Source organism: Pteropus medius, unplaced genomic scaffold (assembly GCF_902729225.1).
Source record: "Pteropus medius unplaced genomic scaffold, Ma_sr-lr_union100, whole genome shotgun sequence".
NCBI classification, from domain to species: Eukaryota; Metazoa; Chordata; class Mammalia; order Chiroptera; family Pteropodidae; genus Pteropus; species Pteropus medius.
In genome coordinates this window covers 14,445,446-14,463,144 of record NW_024349796.1, presented here as the reverse complement: position 1 = coordinate 14,463,144, position 17,699 = coordinate 14,445,446, and the positions used below count along the sequence as shown (strand labels likewise).

Genomic DNA, 17,699 nt, shown 5'->3' with positions numbered 1-17,699 from the left:
GAGGGATTCTTTGGACAGAATTATATATATAACATCATATATAACAACCTACAATCCGCTTTAAAATTGATCTTTAATGACGAATATGAACTTTCCAGTTATTATACAGTGTGCTACACTTATCAATTTGATTTTAAGGGTACATAAATGGAACATAGTATGCTAAGATTAATTTACGTAAACTCTGACATCTTAATTGTGTAGCTCTTGCGTATGATTTCAGGTGATTGTTAAATGTTTTTAAATATAGTACTTCAGTTTTTTTAATGCTTGCTACAGGTGACTTTAAATTTGTAAACATGCTCATGTTCTTTATCAGATGTACGTGGACCTGTTTTCCAGTGGATTATTAGTGTCGTTATAGCAAGGATTATATTTTGAACCAACCAGTATATGTCTGGCACATATTAAAAGCTCAAATAAATACTCGATTTGAAATTTTTGCAAGAAAATTCCTTCTCCATTTACTGCAGATACAGAACAAAATAATGCTTTTTCCTGGCAGTTACAGTTTATTTTCTTTGAACACTTTTTAATCTTATATCTAGAAACGCAGAAGGAAAAATTGTGTCTCTTGATGCAAAGTTGAATTTGGAGAACAGAGACTACAAGAAGACCACGAAGATCACTTGGCTGGCGGACACGGCGCGCGCTCCTCCCGTCCCAGCGGTCTGCGTCACGTACGAGCACTTGATCACAAAGCCGGTGCTGGGGAGGGACGAGGACTTCAAGCAGTTCGTCAACAGGGACAGTAAGGTGACCAGACCTCCTCTTTTGGTTCTTTAGAATTTTTAACATTAGTTTTAAGTAGTTGATTTCTCAAGTAGTATGGGAAAAACTGGTAGAATTTTATTAATATAAAAAAAAGATGTGAAAAGAGTTACAGATGGTAGGAAGGGAGGCAGCGTGACTCGCCTGAGGACGCACCGCAGGCGGCGGAGCTGGCGTTCGGAGCCGGGCGTCCCAGCTCCGGGCCACTCAGCACCTCGCCGGCGTGCCTTCCCCCGAGTGGCCGCGCGCAGTGCAGTTCATGCTTCGGTGGGGGGACTCGCTCACATCTGCGGGGACACCAGTTGGCTTAGTTTAGTTTTCCCGAAGCCAGTCAGTTTATAAACGTTAACTTTAAAAATTATATAATAAAAGTAGTATTTTTGTTAACACTTCACTGTTTCATTCCATGTACTTAAATACTAAATTTTTGAAACGTCTGTTGAAAATGGAAATATTCCAGCTACTGGAAAAACCGCTTGCATGTTAGAGTTGTTTGCGGTGCTCTGATTTTGAGAAAGTGTGTTTTCGTCTCCTGTCATCCTTACAGCATGAAGAGCTGATGCTGGGAGATCCCTGCCTTAAGGATTTGAAAAAGGGAGACATTATACAGCTCCAGAGAAGAGGCTTCTTCATATGCGATCAACCGTATGAACCTGTCAGGTAAATAAGGGTAACTGAACATCTGAGTGAAAATGTTTTAAATCACATTTAAAAAGTTGAACTTCTACTAAAGTACCGTACCTGATAATTCTTTATCCAGTTTGATTTGTTCCTCTGTATTTAATATTTCAGACTTTTATAGGTGATATTTTTGAAACAGCATAATATTAACAAATTCATTTCTAAAGTTAAAACCATCTTAGAATTCGTCTTCATGTAGTCCAAATATAAAGAAAATGTTTCTCCAAAGCTTGTGAATTGTCTTGGGGCATTGGATTTTGCTAATTACTCTATCCTTTCGAATTGAGAAATTCTTATAAGGTAAATGTTTCGCCTATAAGTAGGTTAGATGTGATGCATCGATGGATTTCCTTTAAGTCAACAGTGAAACCCTTAGCGTCCACTGACGCCATCTCTGGTGGCAGGCGGAGCAGATGTGCTTTTGTCCTGGAGTCAGCCTGTTAATATATATGAAAATCCACAAGTTGGAAGTTTAAAATTAGCACTGTCAATTTTTATTTGTTGTTTTTAAACTACTCCAAAAACTTGATTTGGATAATAAGAGATCAGACTATTCGTTTATACTTTGAAAAGCGTTAACACAGTGCCATCGCCTTAATCTGGGAATTCCGTTCGAGTTGCTGTTCAGATAATTTGGTTCGAATAAGCAGTTTTGGCCTTGTGTTTTCGTTTAGCCCGTATAGTTGCAGAGAAGCCCCGTGTGTTTTAATCTACATCCCTGACGGGCATACAAAGGAAATGCCGACGTCTGGGTCAAAGGAGAAGACCAGAGTAGAGTCGGTGAAGACTGAGGTAAGCGCTGGCCTCAGGCACGCCCCAGGCTGCCTGCCTGTTCCGCCACCGGGGCCTAGAGGCTCTCACTCGGCAGACGGCCGTTTCCTTGCTGAAAAAGACACCAACTCCTACTTTGGGGGTTTCGTTTTCCTTTCATGTAAGATTTTTAAATACTTTGCAAAATAAGATTTTTAAAACTTCATCTTATTACATGAAAAGTAAGAAAGACTGGATTAAAAGAATATTTTTAGAAAAGTTTTTTTTTTTTTCCTAATAATGCTGCAGTAGATCCTTCCCTTTGCAACAGCCAGTCTGCTTTAGTCAGGAGGAGCCTTGTGGACAGCTGAGGGGGGTATTGACGGCCGCCAGTTCTTACTAGTTTTATACATGAAAAGAGAAAAAGTAGCCTTGCCTAAGATCGCGGCAGTCGTTACTGACAGTCAGGACAGTGGCCTGGTTTTCTGGTTTCCTGTCTGTACCCTGTTATTAAATTCTAGTGCCTCTTGGTCAAGGGCTCCCGACACTGGGGTCTGGAAGAGGAAAAGGGCAGGAACGGCATGTCGTGGGTGATAGGAAGCTATTTTCACTCGCTTTTTCTTCTTCATTTCGAGGCAGTGCTTAACCTCTGTCTTTAGCAATGAGTTAGGATTCTGCCCAGCAGTCACCGTCAGGTGGACATTCCAGGTTAGGACAGGACAGTCCAGGTTGGGACAGCTTCCTCCTCACACAGGGTGTGGATTTGAGAGGTGGCGGTGGGTCTAGAGAAGCAGGGGGTTACTGCGAGGCCCAGCGACCTTGTCCTTCTACAGTTCACGGCCCCTTCTGTCAGTAAGGGTTTCATGGCAGCCCTAGCTGAGCAACATTCTTAACATCTCTTTTTATTAAGTAGTTAAGTTTAAACAACTGGATAAATATTTATATCCCAATAACTTAGTAGCAATTCAAAAAAATTAGACATAAATTTAAAAAAAAGATTTCATTTTTAAAATATTTTGTTCTTAATGTTAAATGTTTTAATTTCATTTCTTAAAATGATGTACAAGTTGGAGGAAAGAAGTAATACTTTTATTTCTTCCTTTGACCTTGGACTCAGATTGGACAGTCCCATTTCCTGTCCCCCAGTTTTCCATGGTGTTCGGTTTTTAATACAGCAGCTGTGAAAAATTGAGCTTTGCAGAGACATGACATCACTGAAAGGAATATAGCACTTTCTCGTGTGAAAACTGAACCACCTTGAGCTTGTACAAGGAACACGAGATGTTTGACAAATGTTGAGGATGTTGCTCTGTTTACCTAAAACATCTCGTGGCATCCGTGCGGGTTTCCTGTGGCGCCCTGGAGCACCCTGGCACACGGTAGTCACTGAAGATTTGGCAGATGTAAAGGAGATGGTTTGGAGGGTGTGTGGCCGCAGGGTTAGGGGTGCTGTAGGTGGTCAGGAAGCCGGAGGATGAGGGCGTGGAGGCCATGATGTAGCACGTGAATCCAGGAAGTCGCGTTGGTAAGACGGTACCTCGGCCTTGTTTTGGTTGACTAGGTAAAGAAACGGTAAATAACCGGAGCTAGGGAGGACAGAGGCACGTGAGTTTATTTGAACTCACGATGCATTTGGAGCTGTTTACAGTGGCCATGTCACGACTTGAGCATTTAATTTCTACAGATTCAAAACTACATGGTCTTGGATTATAAAATTTTGCTTTAGCTTGAAACGTTATCGAACAATCAGTTCGACGTAGTTTCGCGGGAAGACACCGCCCGTGAATTACCGCTTCGCTTTTGCTTTCCTGCCTATGCAGACGATGCCGCCTGCTAAGGGGAGGCCAGCGCCACCTGCGACTGGCTCCCGTGCTCCGTCCGAGGATCCCCTGGTCCTTTACTCCAGAGTGGCTGCGCAGGGCGATGCGGTTCGTGATTTAAAAGCCCAGAAAGCGGCAAAGGAAGACATAGACGCGGCCGTGAAGCAGCTGCTGGCTTTGAAGGCCGAGTACAAGGAGAAAACGGGCCAGGAGTACAAGCCCGGAGACACTCCCGCGGCCGCAGCACCGAGCGTCCCTCCCGCGTCCCCAGCAGCTGTCCCCGGGAGTCAGTCACTGTACGAGGAGGTCGCTGCGCAAGGGGAGGTGGTTCGGAAACTGAAAGCCGAAAAGGCGCCCAAGGTCAGTGTGCCGGGATGGGTCAGGTCGGCCCCGGGAGGAAGCCCCGAGGGGACACGTCCTCTCATGAGGCACCTGGTGTGTAGGCCGTCTGCTCGGTGACGTGGCCGAGCAGTCCGCGTTCACTGATGCCTGCTGCGTGCCGGGCTCTGGGAACGGCAAGCAGCTCACTGTCACGTGGGGGGAGAAACGCACATGCCGACGTAATCCTGTGTCGTGTCACCGCGATGTGTGTACACTGCTCTGAGAACCGTCTGTGGCTCTAAGTGGCAGGGAAGAGGGAAGAAATTCAGGAAGTCAAGCCCAGCGTGTCAGCTTAGCTCTGTGTGTTCAGAGAGGTACTCTGCTTGTTTTTAGAATGTCTTATTCAGTAACGAAGTGGTTTGCCCATCTTCACTTTCTCTTTTATGACATCTCAGGTTGTAATCTTGCCAAACAAGGGTTTGTGTTTTCTGTGCAAAATGTGTGCCGTCTGACTTCAAACTCCGGAGACTGCCTGCTTCCAGAGGCCTCTTCTTGTGGAAATGTTTGCGGAAGAGTCCCTTAACTCTTCTCCTTTCTCTTTCTTTCAGCCAGTTACAGTTTCTTTTCTTCTTGATTCTTGTACGTCTGAGGAACTATGTCCTTTATCTTAGGACCAGGCAGATTTTGCTCTGAAACGGCTCTCAGTTGTAAAGACAGCGTAAACACGAGGCGGGTCAGGAGGAGCAGTCTTCTCTGTGTGATCCCTCTGGCCTGCTCCCACTCTGGGTGGCGCCCGCTGTGACACACTAAGTCAGTAGGCAGCAAAGCCTCGTATCATAAAGCAGCTGCACAGGAAAATGTGATTTGCCATCTCGTAGGTGCCAGTTCTTTGAAGGTGTCCCAGTGCTTCCTGCATGCCTTTGACACGCCCCCCCCAGCCCCTCATTATAGTTCCCTGGCTTCTGTGGGCTTCTCTTGGTTCTTTGGAGCACTGTGATAACGTGGCAGCGAACCTTGGTTAGGGCGATTCAGAGGTACAAGGTGATTGACACCCTGGCTTCCTGGTGACAGGTCGCTCTGCAGTCAGGTAGTGCTGCCGTCCAGGTACAGCGTCCAGCCTGCATCCTTTGCCTGCACTGCTGGGCTTCTTCACTAGAGTCACAAGTGTCTCAGTTGGGTTGTTTCATTCTTTTTCATTATTATTATGTTGAAGTATCAGAGGATATTGTAAATTGGTGAATATCTAATTAAAACCTCAGCATTCCTTCTTTGTTCAATGGAAATTTACGAGAGAGTGAAGGCACTTCTTTCGTGGGGCCCAGACTGTGTTCTTCCAGTGCTGTGTCTGCGTCTGTCTGGAAGGCTGAAGAAGACGAGGTCGTACAGGCGAAGCCCGAGCTCGTTGTTGCTGTGACGGTGCGGATTCTGCCTCCTGCCCGCAGACCCAGGGCGTGGACCCCGGATTGGCTCGGACGCTCTGTTGTTTATTTGTCTGTCTGTACATGTAAGATGGAAGGTCACAGTATTAAATGTATACGTATGTTTATGTTTGTTTTTATAGCTCATATATAGGATTATGGTATGTACGGTGTGTAGTTTTAACTTTTTTTTTAGCTTTCTTTTTTTTATCTGTTATTTTGGGCTGATGGTTTCATTCCTTTGTGCTTGGCTTTCTCCATGATGGTTACTTAGGGGAACACTTTGGTCATACTTAACAGTTTTGAGTAATCATTGGACTTTTCAGAAATGGCAGAAAGTATTAAATATGTATCTTTTTTTCTCTTTTACCTCAGGCTAAAGTAAATGAAGCTGTAGAGTGCTTGCTTTCTCTGAAAGCTCAGTATAAGGAAAAAACCGGAAAGGACTATGTCCCTAATCAGCCCGCATTATCTCAGAGTTCAGATTCAAGTCCAGCCAGAAGCTCCGAGGCTTGTGGGCCAGAAACGGCCGAAGCCAAAGTGCTTTTTGACAAAGTGGCTTCTCAGGGAGAGGTCGTTCGAAAACTAAAAGCCGAAAAAGCCTCCAAGGTTAGTGTGGCCATTTGTCTGTGTTTTTATTTTTTACATGATAGACTATTTTTTTTTTCCTGGAACACCTTCTCTATCAGATCTAGCAAACGTCTACTCATGTATTCTCAGTTCTGACCTCTTTTATCTTGCCTTTTAGAGAAGCCTTTGTCGATCCTTTCTTCCGCCAACTAGATTTGACTGCACAGTCTCATGCGACACTGTCTTTCTCTGACATAATACTTAAACACTGTATTTCACTTGTTTGTTAAATTGCCTGTTTCTCTCTAGTCTGTTAGGTCCTTGGGTCTAGTCTGCTAGGATCTAGCCCCTCAGAGTGCCTGGCTCATCGTGGGCCCTTGATGCATAATCTCGGTTTGATTTATTCTCTTAAAGCTCTTTCAGTCTGAAATGGCAAGTTCTATTTTGAACCATGGTGTAGTTTGTGCTGATTGTATTATCTTTATATGAATAAGACTTTTTGGTACCGATAGATTCATGTGAGTGGAAACCACTAAGTCATTTCAGGTTTTAAAATTTAACCAGCAATACAGAAGCCCGACTGTTGTCATCTTTATAATTGTGAAATGTTCGGCTTATGTAATTTAATGGCGCGTAACATAAATAGCAGTCAAATACACGTACTAGTGCTTTCTACTGGAACTTTCTGCCGTGATGGAATGTTCTAGAACAGTTCTGTGCAGAACGGTCGTCATTAGCCACCTGCGGCTACCGCGTGCTCGAAACGGGCTGCTGTGCCTGAGGAAATGAAATTTTAATTCCCTTTAGATTGAATTTAAATAGCCAGACGTAGCTGGTGACTCCTGTCTGGACGGTGCAGTCACAGCACTGTTTTTCGGTCACTCCGTTGCTCAGTCTGTCCTCGTGTATCGTATTCTGTTCGTTTTCAGCAGTTCGTATGTGTAGCGTCGTCCAGTGCTGCCCCGTGCCCCTGCGCCCTCCCTTCGGTGTTCAGATCTGCGTGCAAAGCTGTGGACGCAGGCGCTCAGGGGTTTGGATTAAACAGTATCTTTTTCTCTCCCTGTGGTGACCGCAGGATCAGGTAGGCCCAGCCGTGCAAGAGCTGCTTCAGCTGAAGGCGCAGTACAAGGCGCTGACGGGAGCAGAGTACAAGCCTGTCTCCGCCGCCGGCGCCGAGGACAAAGACAAGAAAAAGAAAGAAAAAGAAAACAAATCCGAAAAGCAGAATAAGCCTCAGAAACAAAGTGACGGCCAGAAGAAAGACGCCTCCAAACACCCAGGGAGCGGGCTGGCGTCCGGCGGCGCCGGAGAAGGGCAGGGGCCCCGCAAGCAGACCAGGTGAGGGGGTGAGGGGGGCCGCAGCTGCGCGGGGGGCTCCACACCACGTCGGGGTGGCTAAGGTGCAGTGCCAGCAGGTACTTCTGTTACTTGTCTGTTTGTTTGCTCCCTTGCTTGGGGCAAGAACCGCAGAATATAACGGGGTCTGGGACACCTCCACCTCCGCTCGTCTCCCCTTCCCTGTCCCTCGTCCCACCTTTTAACACGGTTGGTACCTAACTGCACACGTTGCTTTGTACCTTAGAAGCAGAGTTTTCAAACGAAAATCTTTTGTGTGGATTAAATGCAAATTTCATCCTCAGTGGGATTTTAAAATTGGTTTGGTTAAATATACAACAAAGCTGGTTTAAAGACGAGACAGTGGAAAAGATGCTGTTTCAGTTTCTTCTGATCCATGTGATTCTGCTGCCTATAATCTCCACCCTCAAAGCAGAGGGAACTTTGTGCTAGGTTCTGTAATGGCCTCATGAGAAGGAAGAGCTGTTATTAGCAACTGCTATTTTGAGATACTTGATTTTGGATTTGTTTAGCTGAATTTTCAAATTCTGCCTCTTATCTCTCATCATACACACAATGTCTCCTTAAACAAGAGAATACAGTTATTTTCCTCGCCTGTCGGCGGGATGATCAGATTTGCAGAACAGTGGAACAGAGACCACAACGTCTCACTTTTGACCTCCTGACGGCTTGTGAAAGGCCAAGTTCACATAGGCATTTGGTTGAGATGTGTCAGAGTGAAGCCACAGATAATTGAATTGTAAATACATCAGTAAAACCTTTTGTGCAGACTTTAAAAACTTATAACTCATCAGTAGTTTTTTGTAAAACATAACTCATAAGTAGGTTTTTCTAGGTCGGTCACAAGACCACAGTTCCCTGAATGATTGTTGGTATTTTAAGAAAAAGATTATTGTCCGGAATAGTTTTTTTTTAATTGCAGATCTAATCTATTTTGGAAGCATCTCACTCTGCAACTTTTACTTACTGCAGTTAAAAGAAAAATTTATAGCATACATTAGGATATACCTACCTGTATATACACACTTAACATAGAGCCATTGTTTTTATTACTTTTAACATGTTACTTTGAGTGAGACACTGATCTTACTAACTACAATTTTGCCTGGATTGAGGTTGGCAAAAGATTCGTGTTTTTTAGTGAAAAAATACCGTACGAATAGGCCCTGTAATTATTACAATTATATTACATTAAAAGACGTCTACACTAAAACCACAGCTTTTGTTGGGCGTGGCTTTCCTAGTATTTTGTGGACAGTATCTCACCACCTTTTAAGAGATGCTTGAATTGTTTTTTAAGTTAAAACATCATCTTGGGAATGAATATAGAAGAGATACAACTAACTCATGACAGAACCAACTCATGTTGAAGAAAAGTTAATCTATTTTGAACATTAGAGGTTTATTTCCATTCAACCTAAAAGTAATTGCTGAATGAAGGAATTGATATTTTATTTTCCATATCTGCAGGTTGGGTCTTGAGGCAAAAAAAGAAGAAAATCTTGCAGATTGGTATTCTCAAGTAAGTATTCATTCCGTTGATTTTTATGTTTTAAATTTCTCAAAGGTGACTTTATATGTAGATTCCAAAGTCCAGACACAGTAATAATGTGTAATGCCTTTACTAGTACATAATATAGTCATTTAACACGTCACAGTTTTCAGAGCATGTTCACGTAAAGTCTTGAATCCAGAAGTAGCCCTACGAGAGAGCTGATTTTTTCTTCATCACTGTGCGGTAAAGGGATTAGTCTAAAGTCACGTAGATAGTAACTTCAGAAGCAAGATTGGAATTCAGGCCTTTTTAGGAGTTTAGGGCCCTGGTGTTTCTCAGTATAAAAAGGTCCATTTTACACTCACATTAAGAGGGACCACTGTGCAAGCCTCCGGATTTGAAGCTCGGATGTTAAACTCTCGGCACTTGTGCTGTAATTTCGGTTCAGTTTAGGCTTTAAAGACTATTTTTCTTTTCAAAAGGTCATCACAAAGTCAGAAATGATCGAATACTACGATGTAAGTGGCTGCTACATTCTTCGGCCCTGGGCGTATTCCATCTGGGAATCCATCCGAGACTTTTTTGACGCCGAGATCAAGAAACTTGGTGTTGAAAACTGCTATTTCCCCATGTTTGTGTCTCAAGGCGCGTTAGAGAAAGAGAAGACTCACGTTGCTGATTTTGCCCCTGAAGTAAGTGAGCGCCCTTTATTTAATTTTGCAGCTTTTTTTCCCATAAACTCAAAAGTGTATTTTCAGCTCACACTCGAATCGTAATTTAAAAGGCAGATTATAACAGCCAATTTAGAGAAATATAAAGCCATTTAAAAAAATGTATTTCTACCTTCAGGGCGACTTATGATCATGTGTGTTACGTTAAGTAATTAGCTGGTTTTTACTTTTCTCTAAGCATGAAGGACAGTAAGTATCTGTGTTTTATTCACAGTGCACAACATTATTTGACTTGCCTTAATCGATACAGCAAAAATCGAATTAGCAGTTTACCAACACATATGCTGTTTCTCTAAGTACCGTTAAAAAATGTGTTAACAATGATTTTGTCTTACTAGGTTGCCTGGGTTACAAGATCTGGCAAAACAGAGCTGGCAGAACCCATTGCCATTCGCCCTACCAGTGAAACAGGTGAGGGTGGACGCCGAGCACAGAGCGAGCTTGCTGACACGTGAGAGTCAGCTCTGGCGTAGTCCCAGCTTTTATTTGTGACGTTTATAACCCTTGTCGATGCTACATAAAGCTTCACGAGTGTCGATAAAGTTGTGTAGAATTTTATTCTCTGTACAATGTTCGTTGCAGAGTTCTTTATCATTAGGACAAAGGTGTATTTTTAGAACACTTTGGTTATCTTTTATTTCATGCTAAAATTTTTCAGGGTTTTCCAAGGAATTTCATTCTTGGAATAATGTTTTATGTCAAATTTACTCACAAATTTTGTTAGTCATCTTAATGTTACGTTTACACTATGTAAGATTTCTCTAAGGTACTAAGTGATTTCATTTACATCTTGTATTATTCTTAAAACAGCGTAGTGAAGAAGGTAGAGCTATTCTTCTCTCTGTTTTGCAGGTAAAGGTCTCCGAAAGGTTAAGTGAAAGTTTCCTTCCTAAGTTACGCATAGTAACTGGGAGTGCCATTTGGAACTTTTGAGCGTTTGGGCTCATCAGTGACTTCCAAAGTTAATGAAGCATCGTTAGTGAAGGGTTATTTGCCTTTCAATATTTTTAGGGACTCTTTTGAGTAATGCCATGTTGGTGCATTATTGAAATTATGGCACAGCTTATTTTCACACCCCAGATCGGCAGAGTTTTGTTTCTTTAATGGTAGGTAATCATGAGTAGGCCGCGGTACAGGCTTCACGGAGAGGAGCAGCTCGTGGTAAGGGCTTTCGTCCCCCCGGCTGATGCCGCAGAAGGGCAACTTGAATTCTCGTTCCGATGCATAACTGCTGGGTTCAGCAAGTTATTTAACGTCTCCAGGCTCAGTTCCCACATCTTTGATTACAGTTTCTACTTTGTGGGTTGAATGTGAGGGTTGAACAGGATAATGAACGCAAAGAACTTAACATAGAATGTGGTAGATACTATACGATCTTCTGCTTCGTGTTTTTGAAAACAAAACAGCTGAAAAGCAATCAAATTAAATGTTAAACGTAAATCTCATTGTGAAGAACACAAACATGGTCAGGTTTTGATAGTTTTATTTCCTCGACGAATCTGCGTTTTGAAATACATAATAATACCATTTACTGACCATTGAAACATTGCAAAGCATTCGTGCAAGCAAAGCATCCTGCTTGCTGTTAATCGCGTTGCCAGCTTAGCCCTTAGCAACCTCGGGGCGAGAGGACACCTTGACTGACTCGCTCCGCCTGTGTCTTCCTGTGTCTTTCAGTCATGTATCCTGCATATGCGAAGTGGGTGCAGTCACACAGGGACCTGCCCATCAGGCTCAATCAGTGGTGCAATGTGGTGGTGGGTACACACCCCTTCTCATCTACTTTCGGTATTCTTCTTCATTGTTTTTTTTTTGTTGTTGTTTTTTGGTTTTTTTGTTTTTTTACAAAAAGTGCATTTTGTTTTTCCTTATTTGTATATTCAAAGAATTGGGAGTAAAGAAACATTTTTGAAGTACTCTGGATCACAGTCATGATTTCTGATCGTCACGTACAGTTGTTAGCGAAAGGCAGAAAGCTCCCTGTAATGACCAGCCTGTCTTCTCGCCTCTCCTAGCGCTGGGAGTTCAAGCACCCGCAGCCTTTCCTGCGGACTCGAGAGTTCCTGTGGCAGGAAGGGCACAGCGCCTTCGCCACCTTCGAAGAAGCAGCGGAGGAGGTATAAGGCGCCATCTTCCTCGTTATGTTTCATATTAGGTTTAATTTCTTTGTCCTCGCTGTGCGTTTTTTTTCTTTTTCCAGTTGTAAGTAATGCAGTACTATCTACCTGTTGTTAGGCATTCAGTAAAAAACTGTAAATTGAAATTCGATGTGACCTCAAAGTAACATGAAAAGTTTCTTGGTATAAATTATTTTATTACTTAAATTTGACCTGTTAAAAGAAAACATAAGTGGATTCAAATGTGCATGGACTTCAGCAACTACTTACTGAAATTTTATTAGAAGATGTGCTGTTTTAAATTTTCAGATATTACGAGCAGTGTAACGAGGAAGACTTTAATATAGAGGAGAAATTAAAGTCTCGTGGGTGAAAGTAATTATCCTTCGGGAGACTTTTCACCCCGGTTATCGTGTATCTCTCAAAAGCATCAATTTTCCCTTATATTCAGCATTTTCAAAGTTATTTAACTTCTGTTCACACCGCTTCGCTATACCGTCTTGATAAATTCACACTGGCTGCTTTAACCTTTCCTTAAAGGTTTTTCCCAGCACAGTTAGTTTCAGACAGGACCGTTTTGTACATCTGTCCTGGAGGAACGTACCGTGAACTTGAACCCTTACATGCACTTGTTGCAGGTCCTGCAGATCCTTGACCTGTACGCTCAGGTGTATGAAGAGCTCCTGGCGATCCCCGTTGTGAAAGGACGGAAGACCGAGAAGGAGAAGTTCGCCGGGGGCCACTACACCACCACGGTGGAGGCGTTCGTGTCCGCCAGCGGACGAGCCATCCAGGTACCGGCCTGCCCTGCGGTCCATAGGAAACCACCAGAGACGCAGATTCCTAGAAAGCCAGTAGTTCAGGTGCTTCCTGGGCCACACTTAACCTCCCACACAGCCGTGCATATTTCTGAGTGTCCGAGGCTGGTCGCAGGAGGCCTGGCACCCTGACTCACCAGGGACCCTTGCTGGCCCTCGCAGTCACCGCTGCTCGTGGAAGGGGCTCCTCGCAGCCGTCTGCTGCTGTAGTGGCGTTTGCCTACGCGTTTTTATATTAAACACGTTCCGAAAACCTAAGCCATATCTGTTTAGGCTTTCAGAACGTGTTTAACATAAAAAACCAGCGAAGATCAAAAAGCCTAGTGCCATTTTAAGGCACATGATCTTATCGTTTTCAGAAGCATGATAGGTTATCGAGATTAAAGCTCATAGCTCATCTTTCTCTCTATTTTAGGGAGCCACATCACATCATTTAGGGCAGAATTTTTCCAAAATGTTTGAAATCATTTTTGAAGATCCAAGGACACCAGGAGAGAAGCAGTTTGCCTACCAGAACTCCTGGGGCCTGACCACCCGCACGATTGGTGTCATGACCATGGTCCACGGGGACAACGTGGGCTTAGTGTTACCGCCCCGCGTCGCTTGTGTTCAGGTGAGGGAGGCGTTTGTCACGCCTTTTATAAAACAGGCCACATCTACTGAAGGAGATTTGAAAGGGTGACTTTCTGGGTATCCTTTAGGTAGATTTCGCTGATGCAGAGACAACACAGAATACAGTCCAGACTTTAGTATTGTGCAACTACAGATATCGTTTCTGTTGTTTTTTACTCTCTACTCTTTTAGCTACTTTACATAAAACTTTTTTAGAAATCATTCTTTGAAATGATTTATAATAGGTTAGGTGAAATACGGTAGCTCAATTGGAAATGCGCTTTTTGGCATGGACTGGCAGTATGCAGCTAACTGCTAGACCTGTGCAGATGGGAAATCACACAGTCGATCTGTGTGGAGTCACAATCACTAGTACGCTGTGACTCCTGGACGTTACCTGGTGGTCCGACTTCATTCGTCACTTCTGTACGTCATGTCTGTGTAAGCGTGTGATGTCATTATGCCGGGCTCTAGGTGGTGGTTATCCCTTGTGGCATTACGAACGTACTTTCCGAAGAAGACAGAGATGCTCTGATTGCCAAATGCAGTGACTATCAGAGGCGGCTGCGCAGCATCAACATTCGGGTCAAAGTCGATTCGAGAGATAATTATTCTCCAGGTTGGAAATTCAATCACTGGGAGCTCAAGGTAAGTTCTTGAGTTGCATCTTTTACTCCCAGTTTGAGTCTGTATTTGCTTTGCTCGATACGTACTTTTATGAATGTAGGACTTTTTTATTATTTTTCTCTATTTTGGTAGTTGTGAGTTCTTCGCTGAAACCGAGCGTTGAGCACAGATGCAGTTCAGTGCTTTGTAACAGTGATACCCGAGTTTATACATCTGCTCAACTTAAAATCTTTTTTGTGGAAGCTTTTTTTTATTATGTTAGAATAAAAATGATCCTGAAGACCTTGTTTATGATTAGTAAATCTCACAGTTATCGCACTGAAATGTTTATACCAGGAATTCACGTCAGTTATTTAGAACAGACCACTCGAATCGTAGTGTGTGGGCATCACTTAGTTTCCGTGGTTACAGCTGACCAGCAGAGCACCACGGGTTAATTTCATACTTGGTTCTGCACACCACAGTGTTTCATACCAGCTTGTCGGTTTTTATTTTGTGCATTCAAGGCTAGTCTATCTAAACTCCGGCTTCATGCTTTTAATGCAATTTTCATTTATTGCACATTGTGATGAAGAGATGATCTGTATTCATAATTCCATTTTCAAACAACTGGGATTTAACTTTTTCTGGTTCTGAAGCAGGGAATCGTATTAGATGTAGCGGTTAGGAGTCAAGACGCCCCAAGCTCACGCTGCAGGAAAGGGACGAGAAGACATAGTAAGATCACAGCTCCAAGGCTTCAAGCACGGAGGCACAGCAGTGCGGGGGCTGTTCCGTGTTAGTGCCTGCGGGTTCCCAGCATTGCTAAGATTTGTTTGTTGTAAACGGCCCCTAAGGTAATCTGTGCTGAAGAAAAGTAGTTATGTTGATATACAATTAACTTTTCCTGCCTGAACCATTTGAAAATAAGATGCTAGCTGGATACCCCATCACTGTGCAAACACATTCTCTCAATCACAATACAGCCAACAAAATCGGTGTTCACGTCACTACTGTGTAAACCCATCGGGGTTTTGCGAGTTGCCCCCCCTGTGTCCTCAAAGCAGAAGCACCTAGTTCAGAATTATGTGATGCATGTGGTCAGATCTCTTTAGTCTCTTATCTCTTAATAGTTCCTCGGTTCTTCTTTGAACATCATGATCTTGACACCGTACACTTCTCATTAGCCGCTCAGTATTTTTATGGACCCGTGGTTTCTTATAGTATTCGCCAGACTGTAATCTATAGCTATCATTCTTTATTTCGATGTGACCAGCAGGATCCCTTAAGGCCGACTTTCGTGTTCTTGGGCACGGCGAGGCGTCGCAGGGCTTGTCTTGTGCTTCGCCTGCTCCGGCCCTGGAGTTGGCCGAGTCTCTGGAAGCCCGCGTTCTTCCCAGCAGAGCGGCAGCTAGTGCCGGGTCTGCTCACCGCACCTGAGCCTTCGCTGCCCCGGCACGTCCTCAGTGGTCGGAGCTGTGGAGCATGAGTGTGCACAGGCACACACACCCCACACGCACTTACGTGTTTCCACATCTGGCTCTGAAATTCAGTAACCGCGAGTTCACATGAATACCTTTGATTCCAGTCAAAACCCGCATTTTGACACCCTTCCTTGGCAGTTTTCCGGTTTCCCTGCCCATGTTCATTGTTTTGACAGTCTAGACAGCTCTCCCCGTGTTTCTCTATCAGGCCCTTTCTTTGCTGGAACCACTGGGGCACTGCATTTTTTCGTAGGTTTGTGCCTTCTTATCGGAATAGGTTTCTGTAATGTTTCAGGAGTATTAATGTGCCTTTTTACTGTTTTTTGTTTTCTTATGACTTACAGTTGATAAGGCTGTGCAGTAAGTCTGTATATTCAGCTGGAGACATACGTGACCATCTTAACTGCCTTTTTTTGTTTCCTAGGGAGTTCCGATTAGACTTGAAGTTGGGCCACGTGATATGAAGAGCTGTCAGTTTGTAGCCGTCAGACGAGATACTGGAGAAAAGCTGACAATTGCTGAAAACGAGGCCGAGACTAAACTTCAGGCCATTTTGGAAGACATCCACGTTAACCTTTTCACGAGGTTAGTCTCTTAGAATAACCTGTGTTGTCTATGGCCATGCTACGCTTAACCAACCCGATCCCGTCTGATCTCGGAGGCTAAGCGGGATCAGACCTGGTTAGTACTGGGATGGGAGACTACCTAGGAAGACTAGGTGCTGTAGGTGTAAAAAAAAAATATAATAATAATAATAAGGGATTGTAAGTGACAAGGTCCTTGTAATCTGTGAGGTCAAAGGTTGCCGTGCCTAAAAAAAAATATATGTATATATCTAGATATCTATATCTTTATCGATATAGTATCTATATAGCCTACATCACCCATCGTCAAACTTTACTGGACCTGTGAGATCCATACCGAGGAGTTCTTTGCCCCAACCGGAAGTAATCTTTCTATAAACTCCTATGGTTCTTAATTTGCCAAGTGCTTTCTGCTCCCTACTGGGTTTGCATTTGTCCCATAGACTAATTTGGGTGCATTTTAGATCCAGGCTGTTATGACATATAAGTTTGAGGAATTAAGGTATTGATTCTCACGGGTTGATTCTCACATTAGCAGCACCTGGGGAGCTTAAAAAAAACAGATGCCCAGGCCCCTCCCCAGAGATATTGGTAGAGTTGGTGTAGAGTGGGCCTGGCAACTACACTCTTAAAAGCTCACATGATTATGACATGTGGCCAAGGCTAAGGCCCTCCTGTCGCGGTTGGCGCGAGGGGCCAGGGGCGGGCTCAGGGCTGCCCCGACATATGGAGAGGGGTCTTTTAGAGTCACGGGTCTCGAGGCAGAGGCACTAGAAGATAGGTGGGGTGCGTGTCGCACCTCGTTTTCATTCCTGCCCCACTGAAGCGGAGAGGGAGGCCCGCTGCCACTGCACATAGAGGCGGGAGTGGCTGAGGGGCGCGCATGCCTCTTGTTCATTCATTTCTTTTCTGATACCTGGCGCCTAACTCAATTAGGCTTCAGTAAATCTTGCATTTAAGGAGTGGACTTACTTTAGCCTTGGCACTGACCTATGTGTTTTTAGGCAAGTGATTTTGCATTTCTTGGCTTGTTAGCCTTAAAATGGGAATATTTGATAGTCTCGTGAGGGGTTACTTCAAGGATGTATTTGGCTTGCAAATAATGCATTTGAAGTTCATCTAAACTCAGAACAGGTAGTGTTGTCAGAGATGAAAGATGACAGGTTGCTGCCCCAACAGTGCATTTAGTGCACGGTTTCGTCTCCAGGGGTTCTCTTCGGAGTCACCTGGGGCTTTGGGGACAGAAGCACACCTGAGCCGCACACCTGGAGATTCCGACTGATTACTTCTGAGCTAGGTTCCGGCGTCTGTAGTGTTGAAACACTGTCCGTCTGCTCCAGATGCTCACCCCTGGTTGGGAATCCGCTGTGTTAGTGGCGAAAAGCAGTTTTTTGTTGACATTTTTATTCAGTAAATTTGCTAATAGAAGTTACATAAAGGTGCAACCCCTCCCCCGCCAAGACTTAAGCTTGGGAAGTGGCATATTTTTTTCCCTAAATCTCATTGGCTATAAATGAGTCACTTGGGCCCATCTTGCTGCAAAAACGTCTGAAGGAGAAGCAGGT

At 43.9% G+C, this 17,699-nt stretch overlaps 1 protein-coding gene and 1 pseudogene across 1 annotated transcript in view; both read left to right on the top strand.

The window, feature by feature from the left end:
• Positions 1–17,699, top strand: part of EPRS1 (glutamyl-prolyl-tRNA synthetase 1) — a 44,218-nt gene that overhangs the window by 21,520 nt on the left and 4,999 nt on the right. The window contains exons 15-29 of the mRNA XM_039883404.1: positions 549–756; positions 1,319–1,431; positions 2,127–2,244; positions 4,023–4,382; positions 6,137–6,370; positions 7,407–7,669; positions 9,158–9,209; positions 9,665–9,874; positions 10,252–10,324; positions 11,591–11,670; positions 11,929–12,030; positions 12,669–12,824; positions 13,264–13,461; positions 13,935–14,108; positions 15,975–16,135. Of these exons, the coding sequence (XP_039739338.1) occupies positions 549–756; positions 1,319–1,431; positions 2,127–2,244; positions 4,023–4,382; positions 6,137–6,370; positions 7,407–7,669; positions 9,158–9,209; positions 9,665–9,874; positions 10,252–10,324; positions 11,591–11,670; positions 11,929–12,030; positions 12,669–12,824; positions 13,264–13,461; positions 13,935–14,108; positions 15,975–16,135 (2,502 nt within the window). The remainder of the gene's footprint in view (positions 1–548; positions 757–1,318; positions 1,432–2,126; positions 2,245–4,022; positions 4,383–6,136; positions 6,371–7,406; positions 7,670–9,157; positions 9,210–9,664; positions 9,875–10,251; positions 10,325–11,590; positions 11,671–11,928; positions 12,031–12,668; positions 12,825–13,263; positions 13,462–13,934; positions 14,109–15,974; positions 16,136–17,699) is intronic.
• On the top strand, positions 16,162–16,280 carry LOC120619381 (uncharacterized; annotated as a pseudogene).